A 21,299-nucleotide genomic window follows, 5' to 3' on the forward strand; every position below is an offset into this window, starting at 1 on the left:
TGAGGATAAATCAGCCCATTAAAACCTGCTGCTGTGGAATTTGGAGGGGAGAGGCTTTGGTGAAAACCCTGACGGTTTTTGACAGCCGGGTGTTTACCTCCGGCTCTGCATTTGGGCGAGCTGACTGCTTTTTGGCATTGCCTACCTTTGCTCGAGTATTATGGAAAGATTTCCCTGAAGGGTGTTGGGTCTTTTTAAAGCAAAATGTGTGCGCAGTCGAGGCAGCCAGCAGCGTGATGGTGTCCCTTGCCTGGAGTAAGTCGAGGCTGAAGCACAAGTGTGGCGGGAGGATGTCTTTGTTGCCCTGGTTAGACTGACACTGGAAACTTTATTTTTGGCACCTTCAGAGATAGCATCTTCGTGTTTCCTCTTCAACTGTCTCTTCTCTGCTTTGCATATTTTTTTTTTCCCTCTTCTCTTTATTTGCCTGCACCTCACCTTCTCTGTTCCTTCCCCTTCCCACCTCTCTCACGGTTTGGGCTGCTTTGAGGCTGCACCCACTGGAGGGCGACAGACACCTTTCCCTCTCCGTGGGGTCCCAGTGCTGCCCCGCGGGTGGGGCGGGACCCAGACCCCCAGCCAGCAGGCGGGCCGAGAGAGGAAAGGCCGCTTCTTGCTTTAATTTATTGACCTGCTTCTTCTACCGTGCGGTGTTAAGGTTATTTTCTGTCATACTTTGCATAAAGCAGGAGATTGCAGATGGCACTGTGGTATTTGGAGGTACCGAGAAGGTGGTTGCATGCTTGGGGGTGCTAGATCAAAATCCTGGGGGTTTTTGTTTGTTTGTTTAGGGATATTAGTCTAGAATCCAGTAGAAATTTGGAATGCTTCAAATGCTACCCATTTGTATTTTATTTTAGTTTCCTGTAACCAGGAGCAAAATTTGTCATGCTACTCTTTGTTGGTAGTCACTAATTTGTAGCTTTTGGGTGGGTTGCCTGGAGGTTTTTTTAAATGCCAGAGGTGAAATGTTTGGGCTGTGGCAGGAGGCTTCAGTCTGTGTGAAATGCCTTATGAAAAGAGGTGCAACATTGTCATGGAAAAAACATGAAGACACTTTAGATTGGCTTACTCTTGCTGCAGGGTGCTTGGGACACCTCCCGTGCCTGAGCGCAGCAGTCCTGTTTGAGCAGCCTCGGGGAGGATCTTGTCTTACAGCTAATTGTTGCAAATATTTCAATGAGTTTTCCTTAAATCGATACTCTGCCTAACCAAGACTGAGCTACATCTCAGTGGCAGCTAGCCAAGTCCTGTGGGCTGGGTGTTTCCAAAGAGACGCTCGGGCACAAGCCCTTTAGCAGGCTGCCGTGTCTCCCGGGCAGTGATGCTCCCAGGATTTTCATCAATGCACCTCAAGACTCAGCAGCAACCCCCTATTATTTTAAATTTGCCCCTTCTAGATTTTCCAGTGCCCTATAGTTTTGCCCCAATGGGCAACAGGGCAACGTTGCCCTAATGCCCCTATGGCAATGTTGCCAGTTCCACCAGTAAGGGGAGTTTCTACAGTGGTGCCCTACCCAGGCTTTTAATCATGCTGGCAAACGACTCTGAAAAGATTATGCTGATTTGTTTCTTTTTAAGTTTAACCATATTACAACACATAAAAATGGATGGGAAAGCCATGGTAGTTAAAGCCTTTTGCAAGTAATGCTTATTTGATTGGCCATACTAATAAATTGTAGATCATTTAAGAAGTGCAGCTTTGAATAGATTACCCAGTAGGATTAGTGCCTTTGACTTCTTCTCATCACTAACTTAATTTACGTGACCAGAATCAATCAGGGTTATGTTTTTTAAAGTAATCCTGAGCCCAGTCCCCTAAGTGCTCCATATACAGAACTCAAGTTTATTCTAATGCCACTCTGGGCAGCGCTGCTTGCAGGATTGGGTCCTTGGCATTTGGAAGAAGAGCGTGAGGATGAAAATGCAGTGATTTAATATTTGTTGAATTTCTTCCATATATGCATATTTACTTGAATCCTCAGCTGTTGTAGTGCCATGGATTTAATTGATTTGTGCTAGCTGAGTATCATCCCAAGGCATCTGAACTCTAGGCAATACCCTTTAAATTGCTTACAGAGTAGCTAATATTGATATAAGATAATGTGGTAGAAATTAAGTGAAACTGCCACTCTTCATTGTTCTTTTTTTTCCCTAAAACTGCCATTGGAAGGGCTACCATGCTGCCAGTCTGTGACTCTGAAACTGTGGCTGGTGTCCTACAGCATCTTCTGTATTTATATCAGTCTCTCTCTTTTTTTTTTCCAATGTGTCTAGATTTACACAAGCAAAAAGCTGCTCAGCGCCGACCCTAAACCCTGCTCCAAGAGCATCCACCCAACCCACCAGCTGGGTTGGTGGAAGGGGAGCGTGAATCAAATCCACGTCCTGCCAGTGAGCTTTAGGTGGGAGGCAGCAGGGCGGGTGGCATGGGGCCGCAGGAGGGTGGCTGTTAAGACCCATGGGCTGTTGGGAAGGCTTATGCGTTTTAGCAGTTACTGGGTTTCCTGTTGTGGTTCTCTGTTGCCCAGAACGGTCACAGCCTCGAAGAACGCCTTCGCTGCCGTGGCTGCCCGACCTGGGTTTGAATGCAGTCAGTGCTTGAGTGCTGGCGTGGAAAAACGATTACTCTGTGCCAAAACGCAGCAGGAGTGCCCTGCTTTAGGGTGTTGGTGTAGGTAGGCTGCCCGTAGGTAGGAGAGCAACCCATACGTTGAACCACAGGGTTATCAGTGAGCTGGAATGTAGTTAAAAGTTCTTTCTTCCTTGCTTCAGATCACGTGGCATTTGTGTTTTATTTCACTGCTGCAGTGTAATTTCCTTGCTCTTGAGACAGATGTAGGCAAATTTTTTCTGATGTTTTACATAGAATGTAACAGGTGAGAAATGATCTCCTGTTTTGGCATTGGTACTACGTTCAGTGTCTTGATGTTCTTCAAAATATAAGTTCATGCTGATGAAATTCAGAAAACACTATGCATGATAACATTGAAACATGTCTGACTTATCTTGCTAGACCCATTTTTTTCCTTTAAAATATTTTTTTTCCTTTTCTTTTTCTCTTTTTTTTTTTTTCCAAACAGGAAGAGAAAATCCATTCAGGAGAGACTCTTCTTCATGTAAGTGTTATTTATGCTTGTTTATGAAATTACAAAAGGGTTATAAAGCTCATTAAAATGTTCAAATACTGAACATTTACCATCTGTTCATAGAAACCAAGTGTAGAGCATGTAAAAATAGGCTGTAGTTACACAGTAATAATGCTCAGCAACCGTTATCTTAAATCTACCCGTGCAGTTCTTCTGTGCATATCACTGCAGAATTTAGAAACCATTGCAAAGCACTTTTAAGCAGACATTTAAGCAGCATGCCCGTAAAGTTGGTGTGTAAATCCTGGAGGGATAATATTAAAGTGGTTTGCCCAAAGCAGAGGAGTCCCGTAAGTGAGAGCTCGTTTTAGCACCCCAGAGTCCCTGAATCCCAAACCCTGTGACAAGAGTCAGCTTCTCTGCCTTGGATCCTACAAAATCCAAGTTCTGCCTATAGAGCCATTTGTTTGCGTGCATGTGTACTAGTGTGTGCATGTATACGTGTGGGTAAGAGAGAGTGTGCATACGCGTATTTGGCCTCAAATAGCATATAGGTATTTCAGGGCTTTTCTACAACCTATGGTGATACCCATTAAAATAAGTGTAAATGCCACCAGCCATTGGTGAATACTGTTGCAAATGTTTTGTGAAAGCATTTGGCTCCAGACTGACTGCTCTGTCTGGGTGAGCCCGGTACAGTATTCTTCATGGGACCAAGAAAGCTGCACGTCATAAAAATACAAGTTTTTTCCACACCATCTAGTGACCTGGTTTGCTTGCAGATCTCAGATTTGAAAGCTCTTGAGTAGTATAGGAAGCTCTGCTCTGGTGTTTCTTCCTAGTACATAAATCTGATTAAATGTTTTAAGGGGCTGCATAGATGAAGACTCTCATTGCCTTAATGCAAAATTGGCTGAGCAAGGAAAATGACTGCATTGTTCCCAATGCAGGGCCCGCTTTGCATAACTTCCAAGCATGTACTGCGTCCAGTGGCATGGCAAGCCCACGAGCGCTCACCTCAGGCTGATTTCCCATAAGTCAGCATTTTTTTGGGGGAAAAATAACATATATCTTGGAATTGCAGCACTCCATTATGCTTGCGTAGCAACTGCTGGTTAATATGTAGCAAAACGCCGTGTGGTAACAAATGTTTTTTTGCTATTGTTGAGCTGGAATGTTAGTTCAGCTTCTAGATAAAAGTGGCTTGCGCAAGGCGCCCTGGTAGACCATGATTTCTGTGGCTTGTACGGTAGTTCTGTAGGCAACCGTGTTCTGCTCTTCCTCCCCCCTGTGCTTCCCTTCATCTTCCACGTGAGCGAGGGGTGGGCTTAGGTAAAGGCAGGGAACTGGCAGCCCTTTGCATCCCACAAAGCACCAGTGTGGGGTTTATATTAAGCCCATTGCTAGTCAAGCATCTGTTGAAAACACTCTTTATTCTGGTTGTGTTTCTAGCAGAAACGTTGTAAGACGCTTTATTTAATAGCTTTAAACCACAAGTGTTCTTTGGCTGGTTTTATGGATATCATAAGACAATCTTTCAAAAGAAAACAAAAAGCCAGTAGTTAGTGAAAGACACCCCACAAAGGATTAAAGAATCCTCCTTCCCTGCAGCTGGAATCCTATCTTTGAGAAGGTAAATCATCATTTTTAAAAGGTAACGGAGAAGGAAAAATTCCAGAAGGCTTTTGATTATGACCATTTTCAACATTTGTAGCTCATTATTATTTCATTCTACTGTAGGAAGTTCAAACCTCTTGAAAAGCCTGTGAAGCACATGCTTCCCAGAGATTTTAAATGGGAAATAGTGCAACAAAACCACCTTTAAGGGAAGAAGCTCCCAAATAGAGAAGAACCCAAACAGATGAACCCTACAGCAGTGACTGTATGGTGTCTGGAAACTGCAGAATAAGCGTGCAGCGCAGATCTGAAGAGTTTTGTCTGGAGATTTCAGTATCACAAACAAATAATGGGGAGCTTCCCAAGTCCAATACATATACTCCAAAATGAATGAGTAATGAAAAGTCTGTGGTCCAGAAGCCATTTGCGGTGCAGCCTTCCATCACCTGCTGTGGCTTTTCAACAGCTAACGGCAAGCTTTGAGCATCAGAGCCTCTCTCTTCTGGTTCTGTGCATGAAATACTACGACTTTGACTCGATAACTCTATTTGTGCCTGTCTGTGCATTGGCTCCCCTTGGCTTCTTCAACTGTGTGAGTTTCCAAAAGAGAGTTAAACTCCAGGGATGGGAATAGCAAGGCTATAGAGAAATGGCAGGATCGTGAAGCATCCAGGACAGGGACCTCTCCCAGGCCCCGTTCAGAGGGGGTTGATTCCTGTGGCGGTGAATGCTCGGTCAGGATTAACCCCTCAGGACTGTGACTTGGACCGGTCACCGTGACAGGAGGTGACCGCTTTGAGAAAGGACTCTTTGTGACAGTAACCAGCCATATGTAGTTGTAATGATAAGAAAGGGACCGTCTTATTGTAGTCACTTTGCGACAAATACTACCACAATTCATTACTTTCCATCAGTGCCTCATCCTATGGAGGAATCACCACTGCCCATCTACATTGAGGAGGGGACAGAAGTCCCGATTGGTGAGTGCAGTTGGGATGGGATATGTTTAAGGGGGGGGTATAACGGTACTTGGGTTTTATATTCCTCACGTTTGTGTGTACCCATTTGTCATTGAAAATTGTAAGGCCTGTTGCAAATGTTTTGGGATTTTTATTTTATTTTCTTAATGCAAGTGTATTTTAGAGCTCCTGAGGATTGTTAAATACTGCTAGTATTGGTTTTCAGCTAATCGTAAATCAAAGTACAAAATTTATGCAGTGACATTAAAAGCTTCTGTGCAGGATCTCTTAACACAAGGCTGGGGAAGACCACGAGTATCACAAGAGGTAGTTCCCACTTCAGCCTTTGACCTTGGTGTTGAGATACTCAGAATAATCTGCCGGTTGGGTCAGCAGTTTTTGTTCTGCTGACACTGTCCTGCCCGGCACCCAGCAGACTCACATTGCGCACACCACTGAATAGCCAGAAGAGAGTTAGAGAGGTTTGCCATTATAGAGAGGTTTGCCATTACCTGCGTTGCACATCGGAGTGCTGCACACCCCCATTTCTGGTGTGGATGTATTGTCACTACATGGATATAGGTTTGGGTGTTGGGCTTTTTTGAATAGAGGAGCAGTCTTTCAGATAACCCATAAGGAAAGAGACTAAAAGATCGATAAGTTGGACTGCGGTGATCTCTTTGGACTGTAAAAAGCTGTGACTGCAGCATTTCCCAGAGCCCTTTCCTTATTCAACCTGTTCTTGGTTGCATACAGTAAGTGTGCCGTGGCTACCACCTTAGGAGTCTGCCCTGTTGAGCAGATGTGTCTCTTCAAATAACTTTTTCTTATTATATATCCTGAATTTTTCCATTCCTAAATTCAAGCAATTGCTTCTTGTCCTACTATCTTTTGAGCTAGATTAATTACCTTCCTCTACACACAGTACCTTGAAGGTATTTATAGCTGGATCTCAGCCCAGGAGTCTTCTCATGTGTAGACCATATTAATTTAACTCTCTTACTCTCTCCTTAGATCATTTTTATTGTCCTTATTTGTATTTCCTTTAATTTTTCTATCTCCTTTCTAATCTGTGGAGACTTGAACAGCTCATACTATATCCACTGTGGTTGTTTTGACATAGCATTGTGCTTTAGATTTCCATGTCATCTCCTCATATGTATACATCCAGAAATAGCTTAGCCTTTGACCCTTCTCCTGCATCACTCAGCAGCATCACACAGAGAAACTCTGTTACTTGGCTAATCTTACCGTTAGGTCTTTCTTGGATTCACAGCTTTGCAGCGAGCTGCTCCTCAGGCACTGTCACTGCTCTCCTGAGATGTAGGGCTTTATACTTCCTAGCACTAAATCCCCATCCCATTGCATGCCGCTTACTTATTTTACCCAGGAATGATTTAAGACAGTATGCTTATGTATTTATTTTAATGCCCTGGGGTTTTATCATTTACATAGAAGTTGTTACTGTTTTATCATATATAGAGCAAAGAAGTACTTACAATTTTGTATTTTGATGCCTATTACAACTGTCTTCTGCACATTACTCCACACTCCTTTCCCAGCTCCATCATTCTTGTTTGCATACCTTCCCTAACTTTTCCTTCCTCTAGTTATGAAAGTTCATAATGTAAAAACTGTCAGGTTTAGCCTTCTCCTTGTCTTCATTTTGTACCTTTTCTCGTTACACAGTTAGTATATTATTGTTGCTGTATCTCTTCTATGCATGGCATGATGTGATCTTTCCCACAGCAGATCATCTTTTCCTCACCTCTTCTGGGGTTGTAGTCAGCTGAACGTCTGCTCAACGTCAGTCCGCTCTTGTAGAACCATTAAGGCTAAGTTCTGTCGTGGCCCCTGGTATTTCATCTTGTCTTTCCCATTGCACTGAGGAAACCTGAACTGCCAGGATGGTGGTACCCGCACCAAGAAAAATACTGTAAGGCTGATGAATCACAAAACTGACCAAACAAAAAAAAAAAAAACAATCTGTGAGTGAAAATCTTTTTAGAGGATGTTTGTTTGGTGCTGTCATGAAGCAGGTTTGTTGGATCAGGCTCTGAAATGCAGCAGTAGCTGTAAAATGGCCAAACTGGGTTGGGGAGGGCATTGTGTTTACTTATTTTAAATAAGTATCTGAACTGTCAATACAGCAAGCTGTGGTTGAGGGGGAATGAGTGGAAAAAGTAAATGATGGCAGATGAGAGCAAATCACAAGCTCCAAGTTTGGTATTTGAATGCCTGACATGGGTCAGGGCTTTTATAATAGTTGGATGCAGTATAAATCGTCAAGCCAGGAAGTCAGCTGCAAAAATCTGGTCTGGGTCTGGGTCTCAGTTTTGGTCCTACTTTTGATTGAGCTTACCAGCGAGATCCAGATCCAGGGTGCCCATCTGCAGCTGTATAGACCAGAATAGGAATAAAAAGAAGTCCTTTCTGAGTTTAGGCTGGGGAAGAATAACACACAGTGTAGTTGTTGAAACAATTCAGCACAACTATCATTTACTTTTAAAAGATTGTTTGGAGAACTTAGATTATTTCCTCATCCAAAACACATTTTGGATAGTATATGGAGCGCATACTGTTCTGGCCCAAGCCTGAGTGGTGGTGGTAGATTGCTTTGTAGCTTCCATATTTATTAAAAAAAATAGAGAAATCAGTAGGTTCTTTCAGAGTCTAAATTTAACAACCCTAATTATTTCAAGCAATTTAAAAAGGTACATAAATCTCACTTGTTTATTACAGCTGCTTCATGAAAACAGCAGCTACAAATAATACCCTATAAAGAACATCTAGCTAACACTGTCATGAATTAACCAACAAGAGAATGAGTGTATGGGATCTGGACAAAGGCAGCATTTCCTTCTCTGGAGGGAGGGTCTTTGCATTGAGGAGAAGGTGGTTATTAGCTAAACACTGGTTTTATCTCCTTGGATGAAATGAAGACTTTGACATTTCTGCATAGATGAATACCACTTTTGATTGGAAAAAGGTCTAAGCTATACTTAATTTTTATGTACTTCTGCACTTTCTCGAGTACATTCCTCGAGGAAGATAGGTAATTGGGATGCCACAAACGTGTTAATAAATCAAAGATATTTCTGAGGAGCTGGAGAATATTTTGTGAGCAGTAGCAAAGACTCTAGAGAATAACAGTAAAAGAGCACAGGTCGGACACTGGCAGTCTTAATTCAGGCACAATTTCAACTGTCTTCCACACAATTAAACAGTTCAGGAGATTGAAGGTGAGGAAATAGGCAGAGCAGGTCGTTATTCAGCATTGCTGTTCGTGCTAAGGTCATGGCCATATTCCCCGGTCACCGTTTGGAACCTGTTGTGTTAAGCACTGAAGAAAACACCTGAGGCCACACAGTTCAAATTTACATTTTATAAAGCAAAAACCCAGGAACAAAATATTTGTATTGGCAGTCATTGTATTTGGCCTGTACAGAACATCACTGAGGGAATAATTGCCTCCTCCGGGATCAGAGAGCAATAGAGCTGTGGGCTGAGAGGTTTATTTATGTTTTTCCTTCCAAGTCACATTTTGAGACATTAGTGTTGTTTTAATACCTGTGAAATTAGCTGCAAAGACATACAAATTCAGGATCTAATTCTCAGCTGATTTACTCCAGCATAGCTTTGTTGATTCCAGTAGCATTGCTATTGCGTTATCATTGTATAAACAGGATCAAAGTCAGACCCCCTTTTTCAGGAGTCAGTCCTGCTAACCTTGAAACCCGTGGCACTTCTGCTGTAACTGAATCCCTATGTGGGCAAAACCCCCGTGGTCCACTTCTATCTTACTGATCCACTTTTTGCTAAAGAATAGCACTGGCTTCAGTAGACTTATTTCAAATGTATACAAGTGTTATGTAGACCTTGTCTATATAGGATCCCCCCCCCCATTAAATCATCTTGGTGTGATGGAAAGCTCCATTAGCACTCTGAAGCCATATTGTCTTCATCATACTCATAAGTCATGGTGTAGCCCGGGCTCATTTGAGTCATCTTAATTACAGGAGAAGAATTTTCTTGTAATTGCACAAAGGTTCTTCTGCCACTGCTCGATCCCTGCTTTTAAGCATCTCTGATGCCTTATTAATAATAAAAACTGGATTTCCAGTCTACTCCTGCTCTTGGGCAGACTCACTGAAAGACAGATGCTTTGTTGGTTTTTTTTTTTTCCTCCTTCGATAAGAGAGCTAGAGCTGTTTTTTAAGCGGGGTAAGCATAGGAAGTGCACCTTTCCCAGGCAGGAAGAGTATTTGGCACCTTATAGAGAGCTGGCTCTGTGTCTCTCTAGGAGGTTGCCTTCCCTCATAAGAGAAGAGAACCATTTCTGTCATATGCGCTTCAGGGTTTGCTCTTTCATGGGGTGCTGGCACACAGAAAGCTTGATTTTTGCCAGGTACTGAGTGCCTTCTGCGAGGTATTGAGTGCCCTCCTATCCTTTGCAGCCAAAAAGGAGTTGATTGCTCTTGGCATCAGGCAAATCTGGACCCAGAAGACCACAGGTAGTATTTACCAATTATTTATGTGCTTTCGCATGCCAGAGATTGTCTGAATTGATTTCCCTAGCATTCAAGGGATTTCAGGCGTTAATGACACTTGTCTGCCACTAAAAACCATTATTATTTTTTAAAAATAATAACAATACAATAATAAGCATGACATTTATTGCATTGCCACAGGGAAATTAAAAACCCCCAAAATTAACTACAGCCCAAGTAACTATTAGCTCTTTAGAGCTATTGCAAATGTGTGAGTTATATACCCTGAATGAGCACCATATGCCAATTTATTGTGGCTCAGTGAGTCACAGGACACATTGTGGAAAGCAATAATTGCTTGGCATGCATTGTAACATTCAGTGTTTTTTTTTTTTAATTTTCTTAAAAGAATATGTTTTTACTCTGACAGTAAAATGAGTATCGTCTGATATGCTGCCACCAGGGACTGTTACTTATTTTGCACTTAACCTGGAGCTTACCCATTTGTCACTCGCCGCACACACCCTCTGTATCTTTTCCTTTCCAACTGCTGTATTGTATGCGTGCAGTATCAGAATATGAGGATTGAGCCTTCCATTCAGTATTGTGTTGTCATTTTGTGTTAATCCTCTTATCCCTTTTCCTCCTCACCTTCTTTCTTTGTCCGATAGGGAAATTCAGATTGGTTACAAGGAAAAATTGTTCACCCTGAGAGGAGTGAAGCAGAGGGACAGGTTGTTCCGAGATTGTACAGTCTTGGAGGTTTTCAGAGCTTGACCAGATAAGGCCATCGGCAACCTAGCCTGATTTTGATGTTGGCCCTTCTTTGAGCAAGAGGTTGGGCTACGTGACCTCCAGAAGTCCCTTCTAACCTAAATTATTTTATGGTTCTGTTTAATACCCAGTTCCTGTTCTGATTCAGCTGTGGTGCTATGTGTGTCATTAACTCCTCACTCCCCATTGGAGTCATTCTCTTTCATACCAGCATAAAACAGGAGCGACCTCCTGAAGGTCAGTGAAGTTACAGTGGTTTTACTCACGTGGGATCAAAATCAAGATGTAAATGGTAACCTCAGATGAGATTAGTAGGTGAAATTTGGGTATCTCTGAAATTAGTTGGAATTTTTACCAGGATTTCACTTGAGATCTCTTCAGATCTTCATTAAGTGCCAATTGAAGTTATCAGTTGAAGAGTTTGATGCATAATTATATCAGGACGATAAGTATTTAAAAAGTAAAGATCACTTTTTTCCCCTTTCAGTTACAAATCCCATACTCTAGCAGCCTTGAAGAGAGCTTTGGGGTATTTAGGATTTAGCGAGTCACCAACTGCCCTCGCTCTGCCATTACGTGCTGGTTTCCTCATGAGGCTCTAACCACATGAGGGAGTTAATGCTGCACAGAGCATCTACTCCCAGCCAAATGCCTTAAGTTTCTTCACCAAAAAGGTTGTCAAGCATTGGAACAGGCTGCCCAGGGAAGCGGTTGAGTCACCATCCCTGGAGGTGTTTAAAAGACGTGTAGATGTGGTGCTTAGGGACATGGTTTAGTGGTGGACTTGGCAGTGTTAGGTTAATGGTTGGACTTGATGATCTTAAAGGTCTTTTCCTACCTAAATGATTCTATGATTCTATGATATGCTAGCCAAAAAATGCTCTTGGTCAGAATAATGTTATTTTAATTGTGCCGAAAGAAAGCAAAACCACACTCAGATTCACCATATCAGTCTAGGGAATTTTCAACGATGATCTAGCTATTACAGAGAAAAAAAGAAAAGAAACTCCCAATTGCTAGGAAAAAGAAATACAGGCATAGTTTTATAGGGTTGCTCTTTCAACTCTGCCAAGATAAGGTGATTTTTCTCCATATCTCTCCTTTATCAGCAATAAGTATATTGCTTATGCAAACACATTATTTCCCATCAGGCTCTGTCAAAAATAAAGGTTACAAATGGGGCTACCGTAGTGGATTGAGGAAAGACTAAATATGAGCAACCGAAAGCCTTTTTTTGTCCCTTTTTATGCAAGGCAGGATTCTAAAATCAAGATTTAACAGGACAGACTTGCTTTCATATACTTTTTCTAGTGACTGCTGCCCTCCCTCTTCTGTAACCACATCAATTCTCTCTCCTCATACAGATCCTCCTTAAATGATGTAGAGGGTTGATCTTTCAAATGTGAAAAAGGTGTCGTGCCATGTAGAGGGAATATAGTAGCAGAAGATACTGTTGCTTAGTAGGGTTGAAGGTCCCTTCTGCTCCACTCTTCCTGCAGTACACAAGCTATAGATTACAAGTCACATTTAATAGACAGATAATATTCACGTGAGGAATTTAAAGCAATACATCTGACTTTGAATCACCTAGGTTTCTCCTTCTGCAAAACTATCAGAAGGTCATGTAGCTCTTGTATGCAGGTCACCTCCTCACAAAAATCCAGAAAAGTAAACCAAAGGAAGTTCTCTCGCTTTCTAACATTAGTTTACATATGGAGTGTTTTTATGGCTATATCTCAGCTGTTTGTCACGTACCCATCATTTATGGTAGAACTGCAAACAGTTTCCCACCTGTCCGTAATTAGCTTTTGCACACACACAAAAAAAAGAAAAACAATTGTAGTCATGATGAAAACAGCTTTGGATATTAAAGGTTAATGTGCCACATTGGTATCTAGTGTAAGTGTGTTCGCTTAGATGAAATTGCACTAAGAAAGATCCTCAACTGTTCAGCTTTATGAACTGCGCCTCTGAACTGGTCAACAGGAGTAGGTTAAGTTTACAGTAGTCAAGCTAGGACTATAAAAGCAACCTGCAACGAAAACCACCAGCTGGCATTTGTTTGAAAAGAAAAGAGATGGAGAAGAATACTCAGGCTGTTCATATATTGTCATGCTATACTTGGGGATGCTTACCTGCAAAAGCCAACAGAAAAGCAAGTACCTGTAGCCTGCGGGATTGACACTGGTATAAAGGTAGGATTGCAGGTACTTGTTTCTTGTACTGGAGTCAGCCTTGCTCTTACGAAATTCCCTTCGGAGACAGCGATTCCAGAGTGAATTCGGTGGGGCTTTTGTCCAAGTAGTGTGTGGGATCAGGGTTTTGTTTGTGCTTGGTGTGTGCTCTGCACTTTGCAGACCGTGGTATGCCGAAGTGGTTTATATGTTAGTTTCCTCGGAGAAGTGAAGTATTTGTTCTGGCGCCATTTCGTTTTCATATCTCTTGACATAAAAATGAGTGCAGCTCTCGGTATGTGAAAGCTGACGTCAGAGGTCCGTGGCGAAAGCAAACTGAAAATACACTTCTGACTGGGAATCGGCCTTAATCATGTGATGTTTAAAAGCATGTTGGTTTAGTGGTCAATACCAAAGGTTTTACTTCCAACTCAGACCTTCAAAACAGATGGGTAGCGATCAAAAATTTGTGATTTTTTGATCAAATAACGCCCATTGAGAGGCCTGTAGGGCGTAGCAGTATTCCTTCTGAAATGTCCTCCAGGAGCACGGTGAGTGGCTCCGGCCAGCCGTGGAAGCTCAGAGGACGGAGCTGCAGCTGGAGACCGAGCCAAGGCTGTTCTTGGATTGAACAAAAAATGCCAGTGTCCAAGGCGTGCAAGCCAGCACCTGGCACCAGCTGCATGAAAGCAAATAAATACCATACTGTCTACACAGCTTCGCTTTTTTTTTGTGTGTGTGAAAGTCTACAGTTCACCGACCTGTTTTGCAAAGTTGTGCTCTCTGTGAGCTTGTTCATCAGCTTTGCCACTTCTTCTTTTAGCATATCCTCTGCAGAAACCCCCCGCGCTCTCTTTCGCTCTGCCTTATCAGTAGTTTCGATTTCATTTCCTGTGTGAAACTTCATATGCTTGAAGTTTCTGTTCCATTTTTTTTCTTGAAGGAAAGAAAACAACAACAGTAAATTAAACCTCAGGGTGCTTAGGAAATCTCTGATGGCTGAAGGCCTGTGAGCAGTGGTGCCCTGGCCGAGCACTATAGTCACCCGAGTACCACGGTGCAGCGGCAAGGGTCGCTGCTCCACCTTAGCTCCACGTCTTAAAAACCTACAGCTCATTTCCATCACTGATTCATATTTTCGCTGATAATTACTGTCAGCATGAAGGAGAAGTCAAGACTGAAATCAAAAGTAGCTTACTCTTATCATTAAGTATAGAGCTCATGGCTCTGTCCTCACGGCTTCGTAACCTTCTCAGACTTTATAGCCCTGTACTGGGGCTCACACTGCTGATCGCGTGCATGTAATAGCTGTTTTCCTGGTACAAGCTGGCTGGCCGTTTTCCACCCATGGTGCCGTGTTGCACAGCTCTTCCTTCCATTAATGTATTCTAGAAAAAAAAAAAAGCAGGTGTTACGCAGATGGGGCACAGGAACAAAGAAGAAGAAAGAGGATTGTTCTCCGCCACCGATGGTGTTGGGATCTAGATTTGTGGGAATAAGGTACCGTATGACATGTTTAAACAGCTGCCACAGGTGGGATAGAAATCTGTCCTCAGTTATTGTTTAAATTAAAATGAATGGATAGAAGCAATAAAAATACAACCCCAGCTTTGTGTGGAGGTGGCCTAGGCAGGTATGGCAACAGCCTGGTTACGAAGCTGATCAAAGCCATTGGTGGGTATGGAAGACTCCACTTGTTTTTCCAAAAACATGTAATCTTATACATATATCTGGTTTTTTCCTAGTTGGAAAACATACTGAAAAAGTACAAGAGTCTTCAATTAAGAGAAAGCCCTGAACACTAGCATTGGTAAACTCAGTAAATTTAAGACTAAATTTAGAATTAGTTGAAAAAACAGATGAGGGTGGAACGATTTATCCCCAAGAAAAAATTACTTTGAAATAATGAATTCATACATTTTATTGCACATTTGCTTCACTAAATGGCTACTTTATTGTTTCTTTTCCCTGCACTGGGGCACTGCTCGGTTATCGTAGCATGGAGATTGCTGTCTGACATTAACATGCGTTGTAAGTGCCTTGCACATGTGTCACACAGAATCTATAAGTTCTTAATCACATGCAAAAAATTCAATAGGCACAGCGCACACCACTGACTATTCAAGTTCATAAGCTTTGTGGGCTTTAAGGTTTTTGCTTTTTTATAGCAGGATGAGGGACATCACTTACAGATTTTGATGTGGTTTATTTGTGGCAGTAGAACTAGTTTAGTTGACACCAAGACTTACTAAAGAATTGCAATCCACTCAACAGCAGACCTTCAGAATCGAAAACAAAATATGAAAATGCTTGTTCCTTTAGTCAAAAGTTGTATAACTGCAGAATACAAGGTGGTTGAAGAGTCAAGGATGTGCACAGCTCGTTGAACCTTCTTCAGCAATGCCCATCTCGCTTGGAAAGCCATCACCTTGCCACGGCACTTGGATGTACTCCTGCATTTTGTTAAAGCCCTCTCTTAAAGACGAGGGCCTCGAGAGGTGCTGTCACCCAGTGAATTAATGGTTTTTTTACTTTCACGGTAGGAGAGCTGGTACAGTGGAGGGAGTATGCAGGGAAAGCAGCAGGGAGCTGGTGCTTCTTTCCAGCTTATTGACAGTCGGGAGGCTGTTAGCTGGCACACCTGGAGGCATTAAATTAGGTCAGCAGTTGGCTTCACGTGGACAAAGCCAAGCGTTAACTGGATGTTCTCCTGCGCAAAATTACCAGTACGGTGTACAAGGGATGAGCAGTTTCCCTTCATTCTCCCGGCCTCCGCCAACCCTTGTTTTCATGCTCTCCTTCCCTGTGGTCCTCTTTGCAAGAGTCACCCTTGGGCTTTCTTCTTTGAGGAGGAGACAGAGTAGGAGGACCGCGGTTCTCCTGTGAAGGACGTTTGGTTTCTCACTGGGATACAGGAGACACTATGCCCACAGAGGATTCCAGTAAGATGGAGTCATAACCAGTGTGATGCAGTGTGCCAGTCCTCTGCTTCGCTGCATCCCATGCTCTTCCTTGCTGACCGCTGCAGAGGCCAGGGCTGCCCTCGGCCATCTCCCTGGGGAATCAGGCTCCATCCCTCTGAGGCTGGGAAGCATAATCTTCGCTTCAGCCTCTGTGTTTAGGGTCAGGGTCATGTTCCCTCTGAAACTCATTGGAGTTGGTGGATATTCGTTCTCTTCCCTTCCACCCCACACAACGGGAAGAGAGTTTTTAATTTCCTCCCGTTCTGGGTTTAGTTGTAACTCCTTTGTTCTTTCACAGTAGAACAAAATAGGCATCTAGAGTATTGCGTGACTGCAGATTTTCTGCTGCTGAAATCTGAGCAAAGATGCAGGATTTTATAACAGCTCTGCACTGTGACATGGTACCTATTTGAAGCATTTGCACAGCATGAATGGAAACATCAGCAAGAAAAAAGCATGTGGGGGAAAAAAAAGATACCTTTTGTCCAGACCACAACTGATGAAAAAGAAATTTCATTAAGCCCTGGGCTTTCCTTTCAGAATAGACTTCAGCTTTATAAAGGAGTGCATTTTGCTCCTAGAAAATTTTCAGTAGCAGGTTTTCCAGTCAATCACAGAAGACTAAAAAAAGCATAGTAGTGAAAGAAAAGGAAACGAAGAAGTGAGAAGGGAGATGGTGAAAGTTGGAGGGAAAACTGAGAAAGAAGAAAGGACAAGTGGATAGATATTTAAATAACTACCCATAGATGTTTAAATAACTACCCATACTCAGGGAAAAGTAATCAGAAAAAGAGGATTCCATTAAAGACAAAGAGAACAGTGAGATGTAGTTCAGGGAATTTTTAGAGGCATTTTTAAGAAGAAGAGAGGCAATGTGTGCAATAAAATGAGCAGTACTATTTTTCAGAAAATGTTGGTATCTTTTTCAATGAAACTGAAGGAACTTGGATATGAGTTAAGGACAATAAGTGGTCAGGTGCTCTTTGGATACTGGTGTGGCCTTGAGGGCTGCCAAACATAAAGGCTTTTTCTTCTGCAGATCAGAAAGACTTGCACTAAAGCCATAAGTTTGATCAAGGGGCTGTTTATTTTAATCATGTATTGATTGGCTTAACCACACTGCTCTGGGAGGGAGGGAGGGAAAGCTGTCAACATCAAGAATTACAGCTTTCAAAGTTCCAAGTAATCCTAGGAAATGAGCCAAACATAATAAATGCAGTTTTATTCGGGACCTGATCCTACTACTGTTGAAATCAATAGCAGCTTTTCCATTGCTCTCAATGAGAGTGGAAGCTGCTTATTTGAAGAGCAGCTCTGATCCAGCAATCAGGACAGCTAATTTTGAAATATTAATGAATATGAATATAAAATAATTAAAAAAAGAACCAACCCACAAATAGATTGGCAGCTCTAGGAAAGCTCAATTTTTTAAGGGAGGTTGACTTTGGTTTCCAAGATACAAAAGAAAAAAATGGCAGAAAAATAAGAGAGATGTTAATGTCTAAAGAGGCAATGAGCTTAAGTAGGGTTAGAAAAATTAATTATAATGTGATAAACAGATGTCTCTCAAAAGCCATTGAGACAGAAAAGGAGGAGAGAGCACTGAGAAGCTCAAGACACACAGTGTGCACAGGCTGAACTTAGTAGAAAAGGGTCTTTGAAAGCAAAAGTAGTGGTGGTACACATCATGCTGCAAAAATAGTCCATAAAATCAGCAGTACAGCCATACAGTCATTCCTCAGGCAGCATTCCCAGCAAGGTCAGAGACACTCTGAGTATGTACTTTGCTTTTAGTTCTCTAACGGAAGAACGAGCTAGAAAAGAAAAGTTCAGTTACGATTCTAGTCACCAATTCAGTCAGTATGTTGAATCCCTATTCAAAGTTTATATGCGTTGACCAAAAAAGAAGTAGGTCCTTTGCTGTGGTTTCTGATCTTCAGACACAAGCCAGGGCATGCATTTTAGCATGTGTAAATATTTACAAATGTATATCTGTGTGTACGGGCAGATTTTGATTTTCGTGTTTCCATCAGCATTTGGAAAACCATTGTTTTGAAGACTTGATTTTTAAAGATTATTAAGTGAGGTAGCGTCCACGATGAATTTGTCCTCAGGGCTCCTCCTGGAAGGTGTTACCTTGCATTGGTTGCCTGTCTCTGGCTATAAGAAGCTTGGAGCAGATCATTACTGTAATCCCAAAGCAGACATTAAACAGTATTTTCAGATGTGTAATCTGTGGGTTGTCTGTCAAAAAAAGTCAGTGGTTCAGCAGTAACATGAGTTGTGTCTGTTCTGACAACCAGCAGGTCCTGTCCACGCTGGTGGCCTTCCCCCATCTGCATCTCTCATCGGCTGATCCCTCTGCCCAGTGCCTCCCCCTTCCCCTACCCCTCATTTTTTGCATGTTATGAAGGATTACATTTCAATGCCAGTATTTTTTAAAGGGTATGGGTTATCTGAGGTGCAGGCTGTACGTGCAAAGATAGGATAATTGTAGCACAGTAGATGGCCCAAGCTGGGTTGGCTGCGAAAGCTCTATGCTTATGGCTAATCTTTTGGTATTTTCAGCTGTGCATCAAAGACTAATCATCACAGGGAGCAGCAAGAGAGTTTGGGTTATTGCAGGGGCTATTTCAAATGAGGACATTTGTGCACCAGACACAAGGGACAGATGCATGATTCTCCTGCAGAAGGAGAGGAGCCCTTGAGGTGGTCCTGGCCGCACCAGGGAGCAGATGCTTGAGAAGTGCAAAGAGCCCACGCTTGCTCCCTTGTTCTATTTTTCCACGTTTTACCAGCATCGATTTAACAACTGATAACTTCATCCTCAGTCAGTTAGGGTTTGTACCAGTGTACATGAGAGCAGATCCTGGGCCTGGCCCAGTCTGGATCCTTTCTCCCCTTGCTTTCGGGTCAGGCTGTAGCAGCTTGGCTGGACTCAGCCTAGTAGCACGCTGTAAACGGCAGGCTTCTCTACTGCTTTTTATTTATCCATATCAAGTTCATCAGATGAAGCCAGAGCTTCCTGGGGCCATCCGAAGCTTCCTGGAGGGGGTACTCTCGCAGGCAGATGTGGCTCCTGGAAGGCAGACGTGTGTCTCCGGGAGGCAGACATGTGTCTCAGACTTGGATCGCTCCTTTTGGACTGTGTGGTTGTAAGAGCATTTTCTTACAATATATTTCCTTGGGGGAATCAGATGGGCTTAGATCTCGGATACCATCCCCACTAAGTGATACAGTAAAAATAACCTATTATTCTCTGGTTCTGACCTGGGCGGTGACAACATATTGTTTCAGCATCTCTGTCAGACTATTTCCCTTAAGAGCCATTTTAACCTCACCCAGTGGGACATAACTAAAGGAAATGAAACTCCAACCCCATTAAGGAAAAAGACAATGCCTTTCACTAAACAAACTTGATTTTCTTGGCTTTTCTTCGCCAAGGAGAATCGCCCGTACCCCCCACCCTTGCAGCCTTTGTAGACAGTTCCTGTAATTGGGAATGGCTGGGTGGACACCAATGGTTGGCAGCAAAGGGGGATAAATCTGACATCCCTTGAACGTGACATGGGCTGGGACCGCAGTCCCAGGTGGCCGCTTAGCGTCAATTCCTATGGTATTGGTTGACGGTACGTGCCTGCCAGCCACAGCTGCCGGCCCTCGAAACACAATCAGGATTTTAGCAAGACTAGATAAGAGATACACAGTAAAACTGGGCTGTTACTAATTTTGTGCAAGCGTTGGATAGGTACTGTACCGTGCCCCACTAGTGAGAGCTGGTGACTTGCAACAAAGTTGTGGTGGTCCATCTCCTGGCACCCGTACGGTGAAATGGCCACCCCAAAAGCAAGCGTGACCTTGAGGATTTGTCATTTGTGGGCTAAGGGAAAGATCACGATCCATCTTCATGCTCCAGCTAAGGCTGAAACAAGATTTACACTCAGTTGTTAGGTTTTCAAGCGTGGCCATTAATTTGGGGTGTCTTAAGACAAATTAGAAATCCCTTTTTAAAATGCAGTCCCACGCAGTTACGAAGTAGGAGTCTGAAAAGGCACCATTTCACACTTTGTGTGTGGGTAATTAGGACAAACCACAGGGTGATCTCCTTGTCGCAGTGAGAGTTAGGGTTTACAGAATGCAATCAATTGGGCAGGCTTGCAAATTCTGGTTAGAACTGAGTAACACCTGGGTCAACGTAAATCCGCAGGCAAGAAGATTAGAGCTGACAGAAAAATAAAGAACTCTGTGTCACAAGATAAAAGTAGATTGCAAAAAATTGCAATCCTGGAAGAGTTTTTCATTTCGGGGGTGGCTAATGTCCATAGGTCCCCTCATTTTTTTTACATAAATGTTCCCTGCGTGGCCAGTGTTCTGTTTTGGAGTATTTCCAGTATCAGTCCCCATGGGGAGCAGTTAAGCTCCTATTTCAAACCTTAATCCTGCAAGGATCTAGAAATGTATATATCTCTGTGCTCTGTTAAGCAGGTTTATGGCTGTCCCAGCAGTTCACTGAAAAATTGTCGGAAAAACAAGAGCATACCCTAAACACTAGGTGTGAGTTACTGTCTCTTTTGTACACTTTCTTCCTCTGTTGATGAGTATTTCAGTAAACCCTGTGAAGAACAGCTTCCATGAAAGACAGTCCGAATGCCGTCCATTCCTCAGCCCAGAATAGCCTGTTGCCTGATGGTTATGACATTCTCCTGCACGATGAAAGATAGGGATTCAAGCAGCACAAATAGCAAAAAAAAGTGAAATTGGGCTTTCTCCATGCCGAGTTGCTGTTGCAGTGAGAGCAGGACATCAGCCACCTTGTAGGTACCTCTTTGAAGAAAAGCGGTTGCACCTACTCATTTTTTTTTTCTCCCCCAAGAGGTGATTCCAGGGAATGATGCAGGGTGGTACCTGTTTGGGGCTTGGAGTGAGATGTGAATGTCCCAGGGAGGTTAAGGCTACTGTGAAACCCTCTTGGAGGCACCTCCATTAATCTCCATGCATGATAGCGAAGTGCCTAAAGGCTGTTGTAGAGCTGGCCCTACCATTTTTATGCAGTTACTACATTACTTTATCTCATACCATGAATCTAACAGCAACCAATAGGAGATATTGGAAGAAATTTTTTACGCTGAGGGTGGTGAAACACTGGCACAGGTTGCCCAGAGAGGTGGTAGAAGCCCCATCCCTGGAAACGTTCAAGGTCAGTTTGGATGGGGCTCTGAGCAACCTGATCTAG

At 42.9% G+C, this 21,299-nt stretch overlaps 1 protein-coding gene across 7 annotated transcripts in view; it reads left to right on the forward strand.

The window, feature by feature from the left end:
• The window catches only part of SLC6A6 (solute carrier family 6 member 6), a 96,857-nt gene that overhangs the window by 39,036 nt on the left and 36,522 nt on the right, over positions 1–21,299 (forward strand). For 2 of the 7 annotated variants that reach the window (XM_076346430.1, XM_076346431.1), the window contains exons 2-4: positions 3,084–3,119; positions 5,621–5,686; positions 10,123–10,179. The exons of 1 other annotated variant lie outside the window; for it this stretch is intronic. In XM_076346430.1, coding sequence (XP_076202545.1) covers positions 5,632–5,686; positions 10,123–10,179 — 112 coding nt within the window. In that variant the 5' untranslated portion in view covers positions 3,084–3,119; positions 5,621–5,631. Of the gene's footprint in view, positions 1–2,386; positions 2,406–3,083; positions 3,120–5,620; positions 5,687–10,122; positions 10,180–21,299 lie in introns of those variants that run through there. 4 more of the 7 variants (XM_076346432.1, XM_076346428.1, XM_076346426.1 and 1 more) reach the window with 4 other exon arrangements.

Source organism: Aptenodytes patagonicus, chromosome 8 (assembly GCF_965638725.1).
Source record: "Aptenodytes patagonicus chromosome 8, bAptPat1.pri.cur, whole genome shotgun sequence".
NCBI lineage: Eukaryota > Metazoa > Chordata > Aves > Sphenisciformes > Spheniscidae > Aptenodytes > Aptenodytes patagonicus.